The following is a 13052-nucleotide window of genomic DNA, read 5'->3' as shown; positions in this document are numbered from 1 at the left end:
AAGAACTTTTCTGAAATGGAAGTTAATGTGAAAGTTGTCTTTTGGATTATTTACATTTCATTTTCTTATTCTTTTACATTCAAACTATACATCTTTTATCATGCAATTCTGATTTTTTTTATCCATTAAGTATAGTTTTTTAGGTTAAGGTGTGATCAGGGTTGTTCATGTATTCTTTAGTTTCTATGTCTATTATTTTAGTTTATTTGTGTTACATAAGCTGTTTTGTCTATTTTAATGGTTGCCTAGACTTTGTCCCCAGATCATAAATATCCTGTTCCTCTTTCTAAACATGTTCTCCCTGCTTTTACTTTCAGAGATATTTTGTTCAGCAAAGTCATGATGAAATTCATTAAGCTGGCTTGAACTGTGTTAACCTTTATTACTTGTCTGTAAGGTTTTTTTTCTGTTTTTTTTTTTTTTAAACTTTGTATTCCATAAAAAGAAGAATATTCTCCATAAACCGTACAGAGGTAGACACTTACTCTGAGTTAAGTGCTGAGATAGGTTTCAACAGAGAGTTTATTCTATTTACAATCCAACTAAACAGTCGACCATAGAGGGCCTTTGCCATGGCATCCCGAGCATCAAAAGCCTCAGGTACTGAATTGTCCCGGATTATGACTTCTCCTCTGGCAACTACTGCTGTTGTTGTGAATGATTCCAGTAGATCAGCTTTGTTGATACCTAATAGATTTGATACTGCAAAAAAAACAGAAAAAAAATCATATCAGTATTAAATTTAAACAAGATGTGTAACAGGAGATATCCTTCTCCTTTCAGGGATGTGTAACAGGAGATATCCTTGTCCTTTTAGGGATGTGTAACAGGAGATATCCTTCTCCTTTTAGGGAGATATTTTACAGTGATCACAGTAAAAAGTAGTAGGAAAATTCCAAAAAAAATAAGCTACAATAAATAAATAACAATAATAGGGCATTAATGGAACATTAAACAATAACCTACAATATAACGGTGAAAAAAAGGGGGATGGTAAAATGTTCAATAACAACCTTTTGGATTTTGCTTTTTCTTTTTTTAAGGTATTGAACAATTGTACAAAGTTTCAAAAGAGATCATTGATCTTTCTCAAGTCATCATATAGAAACTGACAGGGGACGGACAGACCAGTAAATATTCGGAAAGCATCATATAATACCTTGGAAACGTGGTATTAAATTTGACTTCTATACAAAGCATAATAAATATCACAAAACAAAATTCCAAAATCAAAGTAATTTCTCTCTTACTTCTGACTCAATTGAACAAAAACAAATGATGACAATAGGAAGAATGATAATATTTTATAGTATTGGGATACTTATAGATAGCTTTTATCATAATGGTTATATCATGTATATGCCATGAAAGAAAAATTACCGATCTCCACTAAGTTCATATTAGTGATGACACAAGCTTCTCCGCCATGTGAAGCCTCTTTCTCATCAAAGTCTATGTTACCAGTGTGTAGTATGGCTGCTATAACTCCATACACAGATTCTACCTCCTGAAAATGAAGAGTACCAGAAGTTTGGAAACACAAATCTATAAAAATTCCCACTTCAAACTAAGATGTGTCCAACAAATAGCCTGAGATTTTACATATAACTTTGTTTTATACCATTACATAGACAGATTGTTTAGTAATTCTTTGGCAATAATAAAATCAGTGAATTTCAAAAGCATACTATCTTACTCTATAACATTTTATACTAGTACAAATGATTATTCGATTGTAGTTTATAAACATTCATATATATTTCATGTATTTTTGTTTGAGGATGATTTAAAACTAGAGGCTCAAGAGAGCCTGAATCACTCACCTGGTTAACCATTTGCTTTTTTGAAAAACTTGAGGAACGAGACAGGCTAAGTTAAAATCAACTAAAATTATTCATAGCATTTTTATGACCTGAACCAGAATTTTGCTAAAGGCAACAATATTTGAATTTTTTTCAAAAACCTGTCTTATGACCCCTAAGTTCCATTTTTAGTATAGGCAGCCATATCTATTCACGGATTAAAAATCACAACAATTATTTTGAGCACAATACACTAAAGAACTATTATGCTTATTTTCATTCAATGATCTTAAATGGTTTTAGAGAAGAAGATTTTCAAAGTTGTACATGTGAAAAAAAAAACAACAAAAAACTGTTTCAGGGGTCATAACTCCTACATTAGTCAATGAATGGTTATGAAAATTTCCGCATAGATCCTTCTCATGATGCTTAAGAATTTAACCCATGCCAGAAATTTGCTAAAGGCAACGGTTTTTGAGTTATTTGCAAAAAAACTGACATCTGATCCCTATGTTCTATTTTTAGAAACGGCCGCCATGTTTTTTCATGAATCGACAATCCCAACAGTCTTTTTGTGTGGGATACCCTAAGGAATATAAATGCCAACTTTCATTGAATTCTTTGCAATGGATTTTGGGAAGAAGATTTTCAAAGTTGCACATGCGAAAAATGCAAAAAAAAACTGTTTCAGGGGCTGTAACTCCTACATTAGTTGACCAATCGTTTTGAAAATTTTGGCATAGGTCCATCTCATGATGCTGAACAATATTACCCAGCCAAATATTTGCTAAAGGCAACAATTTTTGAGTTATTTGCAAAAAACTGCAATCTGACCTCTATGTTCTATTTTTAGTAACAGTGGCCATGTTTTTTCATGGATCAAAAATCTAAACAGTCATTTTGTGCAAAACACCCTAAGGAACAATCATGCCAAGTTTAAAACCCATCAGTCCAGTAGTTTCAGGGGAGAAAATTTTTTTAAATTTGTCCACATCGACGACAACCACAGACGCCCAGTGATGGCATAAGCTCACTTGGCCTTCGGCCAGGTGAGCTAAAAAATGAAAAAGATTCTGCTTCCTAATAGTCCAACACACTGAATTTAGAATGTACTGACTCAGAGGAGGAATGACCTTGCATGTCACCCAACCTAGACATATATGTGTGGCAACCACCTAGAAAAAATATTTCATCCTGACCTTTTCATTGAATTGAAAATATCACTACAGAGTTAAATATATAAAGATTGCTTAGATGAACTTTGACCTTACCTCTTTCTGGAAACCAATAATATCAAAACAATGTTGAATGGCCTTGAACTTGACCCGATTTACAGAAATGGAAGACACATCTCGAGTATTTCTTGTGTATTCATCTATATATCTAAAAATAGATCAAAATCAAAACTGAGTTTTTAAATTGAATTGAAATTATTTCAAACCAGCATTTATTATTTTAAGAAACTTGTGGTAATGTCAAACCATAAATTCAAACACCTGAAGCAATGTAAACATTTCACTAAATCTTCAATAACATTTGTTTACTTTCTGAAAAATTAAATGACATTAAATGATTCCCTTCCATGTTGTGTCATATTCAATATGCATGCTTAATTACAAACAACAGATCAAACTATTCAAAGATAGGTAACTCCAATTCATCAAAATATTTTTGGGGATAAAAACAACTTAAAATGGCCATAACATTTGTGTAAACATATTGATCTCAATGAAATTGAAACTTGATCTGTACTATATGATATCTAATTACTACACTACTACTAAAGTTATCATCTGTGGAAACCTTCAGGGGAATGACAGACGGACAGACGGACAGACAGACAGCAGACAAAGGGAAAACACAACTTTATTGAAGAGTGCCACATACAAAATATGTGACAATGAGCAATTAACAATATACATACAATTAATTAATAATTAACAAACTGTGACACTATTATTCATATTATACATATTAGTTACCTGTATCTTGTATTAGTTTTCAGATGATATTTTGAGTCTAACTCAGCATCTCCAACAATGCCATCATGTACATAGTAAAATATATGGAAATTCTGTTCTCCTCTGAAAAGAAGAAATAAAAATAATGAAATCACTATACAATATGCCAATAGAAATATGTTCACATTTAATTCCATTTCATCCACTTTAGTTTGGACCAAACCGCAAATTTCAGTTTGTTGGTTTTTTTATGAAGTAAAACACTGCAGTATGTTCAGCAAAAGAATTTTTGCCAATAAATGTATCAACTTATAAAATAATTAAAAAGGGATAATCACCATGTAAACATTAACCCAACACTTAACTAATACTTACTTTGCCTGAGATATAACTCTGGATTTCTCTAATAAATATTCTGTAATTTTAGCTGAAAAAAAAAAAAAGAATGATCAGATAGGGATATCTCTCCTAAAACTACTTTGACTGAAATTTACAGTCTTATCAACCTTGGATTTTTGTTAACATTATTTTGTGCAGTTGAAGTTAAGAAAAACAACATTTTTTAATGGATCAGACAAAACTGACAAATAACAGAATAAAAAGAAATTCTGATAACATTATGGTCCCCTCTTTTCAATGAGCGAATATGCAATACCACCAACTTCAGAGGTAGTTCGATATTAAAGAGCACAAAATCTACCATCAATCCCTGAGGTTGTTCAATTCTAGAGAATAATGTACCTCAAGCCAACCTCTTAGGTGGTTCATTACTTAAGAAATTGATACCTCCTTCCAACCTCTGAAGTGGTTCAATACACAAACTGTTTACTACTAAGGTGGGTTAATACACCTTTTCCCAACCTCTGACGTGGTTCAGTGCTAGAAAACTGAAAAGCTACAGCAAACCTCCAAAATGGCTCAATCCACCTACAGCCAACCTCTGAGATACTCTTACCAATTACCTCTGTTCAATACTAGAGAACTAAGTACCTACCACCAATAACTGTTCCAGAGCTGGTGAAGAACATCTCTAAGTACCTACCACCAATAACTGTCCCAGAGCTGGTGAAGAACATCTCTAAGTACCTACCATCAACAACTGTTCCAGAGCTGGTGAAAAACATCTCTAAGTACCTACCACCAACAACTGTTCCAGAGCTGGTGAAGAACATCTCTAAGTACCTACCACCAACAACTGTTCCAGAGCTGGTGAAGAACATCTCTAAGTACTTACCACCAACAACTGTTCCAGAGCTGGTGAAGAACATCTCTGAGTACCTACCACCAATAACTGTCCCAGAGCTGGTGAAGAACATCTCTAAGTACCTACCACCAACAACTGTCCCAGAGCTGGTGAAGAACATCTCTAAGTACCTACCACCAACAACTGTTCCAGAGCTGGTGAAGAACATCTCTAAGTACCTACCACCAATAACTGTTCCAGAGCTGGTGAAGAACATCTCTAAGTACTTCCCAAATCTGCTAGAATTATTATTAATCACGGTCTGAGCATTACCAAATGCCTCCATCAGGGGGTTTACTTGTAATATTCTCTCCTCTAATGTCCGATTAGGGGCCTATGGAAAAAGCAAATCATACATCATGTACAAGAATGCTTTTATAAGATGCAGGAACCCAACAAGCTCCACCATAAATCTTTCATAAACTCAATAACATAACTTCTCCTATAATGTTTGAATTTTAGCATTCCAGTATTTCAGTTAATAAAATATCATAGAAAATGTGATTTTATTAATATTTCACTTACTATTTAGCACTATTTTATGGTACAAAAGCATATTAACCATGGCTCATTTACCTTTGTTTAGTTCCATATAAACATCAGGCAAATCCTATAATGTGGGTGGCAAGACACAATTTTTCCCCACTCAATTTTTGGTACCAATATAATGTTTATAACATACAAAAGGTATGAATGTCAATTTTTTTTTTTTAAATCAACAATGGATGGCTCAGAAAATAAATGTAACAGGTCCCTAACAAAGAGTAATCAATGGAACCAAGGTTACAGTGGTAATCAAAAGAATGTAATCCAGGGACAAAGACCAGACATACACAACAAACAACATATAATAACTAAAATCATACATACAAAGTAACAAAGGCAAATGAGCAACTCGGACTCCACTAAAGAAACTAAATGTTGCACAAAAAAAGAGTTATCACCCTTAATAATGAATTTCAATGCTTTCTACATAACTTATTTCACTTTAATTGTTGTAGTTAATCAAAATCCAACATTTGGAGAAATTTTGCATAAACGCTATACCAATAAACTATACCATTAAACACTATACCAATAAACACTATACCATTAAACGTAATACCAATAAACATTATACAATTAAACTATACCAATCAACACTATACCATTAAACTATACCAATAAACACTATACCATTAAACACTATACCAATAAACACTAAACCATTAAATGCTATACCATTAAACACTATACCAATAAACACTAAACCATTAAACACTATACCAATAAACACTATACCAATAAACACTATACCAATAAACACTAAACCATTAAATGCTATACCATTAAACACTATACCATTAAACTATACCAATAAACACTAAAACATTAAACACTATACCAATAAACACTATACCATTAAACACTATACCAATAAACACTAAACCATTAAATGCTATACCATTAAACACTATACCAATAAACACTATACCATTAAACTATACTAATAAACACTAAACCATTAAACACTATACCAATAAACTATACCATTAAACACTATACCAATAAACACTATACCATTAAACTATACAAATAAACACTAAACCATTATACACTATACCAGTAAAAACTCAACCAATAAATCCTATACCAATAAACACTATACTAATAAACTATACAAATAAACACTATACCATTAAATTATACAAATAAACACTAAACCATTATACACTATACCATTAAACACTAAACCAATAAATCCTATACCAATAAACACTATACCATTAAACACTATACTAATAAACTATACCAATAAACACTACACCATTAAACAATATACCAATAAGCACTATACCAATAAACTATACCATTAAACACTATACCATTAAACTATACCAATAAACACTAAATCATTAAAAACTATACCAATAAACACTAAATCATTAAAAACTATACCAATAAACACTATACCATTAAACTATACAAATAAACACTAAACCATTATACACTATACCATTAAACACTAAACCAATAAATCCTATACCAATAAACTATACCATTAAACACCATACCAATAAACACTATACCATTAAACTATACAAATAAACACTAAACCATTATACACTATACCATTAAACACTAAACCAATAAATCCTATACCAATAAACACTATACCAATAAACTATACCATTAAACACCATACAAATAAACACTATACCATTAAACACCATACCAATAAACACTATACCATTAAACACTATACCAATAAACACTAAAACATTAAACACTATACCAATAAACTATACCAATAAACTATACCATTAATCACTATACCAATAAACACTATACTAATAAACTATACCAATAAACACTATACCAATAAACTATACCAATAAACACTACACCATTATATACTATACCATTAAACACTATACCATTAAACACTACACCAATAAACACTATACCAAACATATATATAATTTCAGTTGTTTGAATATGTGAATTTAGACTGAAATTAATTTCTTCTGAATTGTCAGTCCATAGGGGGCGTTATATGTTCTACGCATGATTGGAAGTTTTTGGCGGTTAATTTCATTCAGCATAACAGGGTCCTCTCGATTAGTCTAGTAAATTTTTTTTTAACGGATTTTGTCTAGCTGATATTGCTTTTTGCTTGATTATAATTCTTTTTACTGATTGATATATATGAATTTGATGAACTGATAATTACATTTAGAAAGTGTTGATTATATATTTGGTTTATAACTTTATTAAACCAGCCCTCGGCTCTGTCTATTTGGTTTATAACTATATTAAACCAGCCCAGTCTATTTGGTTTATAACTACATCAAACCAGCCCTCACCTCTGTCTTTTTGGTTTATAACTATATTATAGCAGCCCTCAGCTCTGTCTATTTGGTTTATACTTATATCAAACCAGCCCTCACCTCTGTCTATTTGGTTTATAACTTTATTAAACTAGCCCTCGGCTCTGTCTATTTGGTTTATAACTATATTAAACCAGCCCTCTGCTCTGTCATGTGGTTATTCACTTTAAGTAATTTTTCTCTTATTTTGCCATATGTATGACAGATATCTAGTAGATATGCTATACATTACTAATATGATGGTATGATTTTGTTGTTCATCCTCTATGGCATTAAAGGTTGAAGAAATTAACATTCCCTAAAATAGAAGCTGAGAATACTGTTACATAAAAGTAACAGATGGACAGAGTGACTGAAATACAAGAAGTTTAGAGGTCTTACCTTCCCTAACTGTGTGAGTTGCTGTACCAGTAAGTTTGCACTTTCAGTTTTTCCAGCCCCAGACTCCCCACTAATGACAATACATTGGTGTTTCCTATTGTGCATCATCATCTGGTAGGACTGGTCTGCAACAGCAAACACGTGGGGAGGGTGGTCATCTTTGGAGGCATTCATGTACATCTGTGAATACTGAAACAGAAGAAAAGTTCTTATTATAGTAACTGATGCAACAGACATAACAAGAGTGGTCCTCTTTAAAATGGTCTATGCATGTAAAGTCAAAAAGCTAATAATATAAATATGTATGTATACATTTGGAATAAGACGGGCCTTAATTTACATCCTCCATATCAGTAAATACAATAGATTCTTATATTGTAAGAATAGTGACTGAATAAACAAGAATTTATCCCCTAAACAGATGTACATGTATGTATATGTATAAAGGGAAAGGGAGTGGGCAATGATACATGTACTAACTTTGTCAGTATTCATTATAAATTGTATGAAGGGGTAAGTAACTAAGAATAAAACCTTTATTTAAGTTCCAATTAGTTTGAAGCAGGAAGAAAGAGGATAGTGCTATTGTAAAGCAGTGAAGAGGTCACCAGCTAGCAATATACCTTATATAATTGTATATTTGTGTGTGTATTTGTAGGGAGGGGAAGGAAGAGAGTGGTGTTAGTTACCTCACCTCATCAGTATATACTGCAAAATGGATCAATTAATTTACATCTAACAGTGTATATTCCCTTAATATATATACTTATTAATTTGACTTTAGGCTATGCCCACAATTAACCGAGCTCATTCTTTGTTTATGGTACACCGCCATGTTGCTACAGGCATAGTCTCATTTGGTGAGGAGAATGTGTGAGACTTTATTCTGGGAAAACTTCATACATTTGTACACTGTTACTAAGTCAATAATTTTTATTATTAATAAATAAATATAAAATCATGTCCATCGACCTATCACAAGACAAAACAGGGCCACACCACTTGTGCAAGTGTCTACTTCCATGGTGACAAATTTCATCACTTCCATCACAATATTTAGTAGCCGTTCATAATCTACATACATAGGACATCGTTGATGCTCTGTCAATATTAGCATGTGGGAGACGGGTGACGGGGATGGGTGATAAATTTTTTATCTAAACAGAATACATTATGAAAAGTGTAAATAGATAAACAGCTTACAAAAAATTCCCTCAATAAATGATCTGATATGTAAGTGAATGGACAGAGACAGCAGGAGTGAGGGACATGTTATATCCATGCCTCATCAGTTTATAACATAACAGGGGTAAATGGATTCCCAACCAACAGTATATTCCCAATAAATGTACTGATATGTAAGTGTATGGTTGGAGGTTGTAGGAGTGAGGGACATATCATATCCTCACCTCATCAGCATATAAAATTAGTGGGACAATTGGATTCAAGCTGACAATATATACCTTATATAAATGTATTGGTATGTAAGTGTATGGTTAGAGGCAGCAGGAGAAAGGGAAATGTTATTCATTTACCTCATCTGTATATATTGTTAGAGGGGTGAATGGGTTCACAGCTAACAATATATCCCCTATATAGGTGTAGATCTTCTGTTGTGCATATCTGTGGAAAAGCTGAGAAACTATGGTCTCCTGTTAACATAGAAAAGAAAGATTTGAATGTGAATATAGGGCTTATACTACAGACGTCTCTTTGAAAAGGAACAGTACTTCAGACTTGGTGTGCTTCACAAAAACAAATACAAAAAAACAGGTGTCTTTTTTTTCACTTGACTTTATTGTTGGAGTATTTCATTTTATTTTTTAAGTCCAAAAATTTTTTGCTTTTGTTTTTCTTATATTGATGAACATTGTGTATCCATATTAAAAATTTTCCAATCTTTATAATGAAATTTCATTTTTTAATTCTTTCAAAAGAAATATTTATTTCAATGAAAAGTTTATCTTATTTAGTCCTGTGTATTGTTTTTTCTATGAATCGAAGGAATGAAGTGAGAAATTTCTGTACCTCATCTAATATTTCTAGTGAAGTCAGATCATCAGCTGTGTCTAGCGGTTCCTTCTTCCCTTTCCGATGACTTTTTAACCTTCCTTTCTTGGTTGTGACATCAGGTTCATGGATCTTCTGGTCCATCTTGTTTGTCAGATCTTTTAATTTTTGTTTGAACTAGAATATACAATGGAAATTTGAAAGATTCAGTTATATATAGCTTATATATCAAAGTGTTCCCTCCAGATAAAACCTAATTCCAACCTGAGTTTTAAGTCTACCCCACTAATCTTGTCCCTCTATGCCTAATAATGGATATAAATAGATGCTGTCTCATCCTTTTCATCACATCCTCTGCCCTTTGCAATCCCCACTACACAGACATACCACTGATTTCAGCCTGTCTACTATAGATCTAGACATATCATGGATATATCTGTAATAGATGTTGTCTGATCCTTTTTTATTATCTCCCCTCTCTCTCCCACCCTACCTCTTTCCAACCCCTCTCCCATTATACACAGACATACCATTGATTTATCTGTAGGTAGACTAGTTATGAATGGATGCTGTAACAGATCTTTGGCTGAAGGTCGCGCCTCAAAATCCTTGATCAGACAACTATAAATCAAATGGTAAAAAACTAAAATAACACAACATGTAAATTCATGATATGTTTAAAATTGTTTTACTTCCATAAATTTTCCATCTATACCTCATTAATAAAACATGTTGTTGCTTTTTAATGTACAAGATGTTTCCAGTTAAAAAAAATAACTTACTCAAACCTAATGAAATAAGATCAGTGTTGTTTATTTAAAAAAAAAGTCATTACTTATGTACAGAATAGATCTTAAGGCTAACTTTTATGTCATACAAAAGTCCTCTGAACAGTTTAACATTCCTGAAATAAGGAAGACTAACATGCCAAGTCTAACTCAAAATTTAATTGTGCCAGCTCACAGAATCAACAGCCTATGAGATATCAAGTCACCCCAATGGTACACATTATCCCAAACATTCCGATCACCACTATTTCTCTTATTTCACTTGCTTAGGAGCCAATTATAAAGTCTTATAAATAGGTTTGGATTGTCTGGAAATCAAACCCACAACAAACGTTTCCAACCTTTGTCATAAATCACTATGAAATTTGCTGTTATATTCATGGACCAAATTTTAACCTGAACATCTCTACCCCTTTATTCAACTAAAAATGCTAAAATAAAACTGAAGTCATACACTTCTAAATGGCCAAAAATTTACACAAACTTACTGTTTAATGAAATCTTTAAAATTCTGTGACCACTTTTCTGGAACTTTCAGTTCAGGTGAAGCATTCCTGAAACATAAGCATTATATTTACAAATCTGCTATAATAAGTTCACTTTCAACATGTACACATGTCTTGATATATATAACCCCACTTTTAATGGGAGCAACCAAAATCGCTTAAAATGTATGTTTTATCTATATATAGCAACATACCAAGTTTAAAATCAATTCATCCATTTTGTGTTGAGATAATTAATTTCTGAATGATAGACTGACTAAGCATTCATCTGTTCATTTTTCCAAGTTCCACATTTGGTTTCTAAATGTGACTTTGTTGGGTTTTACTGCAAAAATTTTGCTTCATTCAATTTATTCCAAAATGAATTGGGCACCTATCACTTTTTGAAGAAAGTACAGCCACACTGCTAATACTGGTAATTAAATCTACTGTATTTGCCTACACATATAACTACTTGTAGTTTACATGTCCCTGAATGTTAATTATTGATAAAAATATGAAAGTTTCCCTTGAAGTATTAATTGCACATCAATTTCATGACATAGTTCTGTGATGTATATATCTGTATCATATCCAAAGATGGTATTACAGAAAACCACTGCCTCTAACAAAATCTACTGAGGGATTTAGATTAAACTGATATGCTGCTATCATTAGTTCTTTATGGGTAATAAATGGCATTTCTTAATTACCACAAGAGTACTGGATATAGCATATAGTTATCAAACCAGAGAATCAAAGAAGATGTGGTAATTAGAGTAGGAGAATTAAGCATAAGGTTGCAAGTGATGTTCAAGCCTAAGGAAATTCGCACTCATCTAAAATAGCATAAAGAAATTAAAGAGAGAGAACAAGTGAACCAAAAATAGGAAACTTGTATCACAATATGGTACTGTTTTCCTAAACAATGGTAAATAAAAATGCCATTAAATTACTCTAGAAACAAGAATTCAAAAAAATACAATGGTCATTACAAAACTTTAATAATATCCTTCAAAAGATAACCACTGTCTTCCAAGAATAGCCACAGTATTATACTGGACAGTCATGAATAAACTACAATCACAACTTATTGTAAGTAAACGCTTCTTTGCCGTGACTTACTCTAATTCAAAAATCTTTAAATGAATGTGTTTTAAATACTATGAAACTGCATGTAACTTCAAATGATATGTTTTCCTACCACAAAATTAGTGGAAACTAGAAATACAGTGGGCAAGCTCATGAAATAATATACTCCCACACACCTGCTTCAAGTGGACTTACATCATGTTAAGGAGGTAGACCTAAGGTAAGGGACATAACTCTTGAAATTAGTGATATGTTTGTATCATATTCAATTTCACCAAAACCTTTCAAGCTTTCATTTGAAACAGAATGAAATCACTTCAACTTATTTGATGCTTACATGAAATTGATTATAAGAGCCTGAATACAAACTTTCCAAAGATTTGTAAGAGTTGTGTCCCTTACCTTAAGTCTACCTCCTTA

General features: G+C 32.2%; 1 protein-coding gene across 14 annotated transcripts in view; it reads right to left on the bottom strand.

Moving 5' to 3' along the window:
* Positions 1–13052, bottom strand: part of LOC148599179 (myosin-IIIb-like) — a 93481-nt gene that overhangs the window by 49846 nt on the left and 30583 nt on the right. For all 14 annotated transcript variants that reach the window (XM_088558397.1, XM_088558407.1, XM_088558403.1 and 11 more), the window contains 11 exons: positions 11544–11609; positions 10798–10888; positions 10286–10444; positions 9793–9909; positions 8258–8446; positions 5190–5340; positions 4139–4190; positions 3785–3886; positions 3074–3185; positions 1381–1507; positions 486–702 (listed from right to left, as the gene is read on the bottom strand). In XM_088558397.1, the coding sequence (XP_088414523.1) occupies positions 486–702; positions 1381–1507; positions 3074–3185; positions 3785–3886; positions 4139–4190; positions 5190–5340; positions 8258–8446; positions 9793–9909; positions 10286–10444; positions 10798–10888; positions 11544–11609 (1383 nt within the window). The remainder of the gene's footprint in view (positions 1–485; positions 703–1380; positions 1508–3073; positions 3186–3784; positions 3887–4138; positions 4191–5189; positions 5341–8257; positions 8447–9792; positions 9910–10285; positions 10445–10797; positions 10889–11543; positions 11610–13052) is intronic.

Source organism: Perna viridis, chromosome 13, assembly GCF_037379345.1.
Source record: "Perna viridis isolate PV_CMFRI_1.1 ecotype Kerala chromosome 13, ASM3737934v1, whole genome shotgun sequence".
Taxonomy (NCBI): Eukaryota; Metazoa; Mollusca; class Bivalvia; order Mytilida; family Mytilidae; genus Perna; species Perna viridis.
Note: the sequence above shows the minus strand (reverse complement) of the source record. Positions and strands in the feature narration are given on the sequence as shown.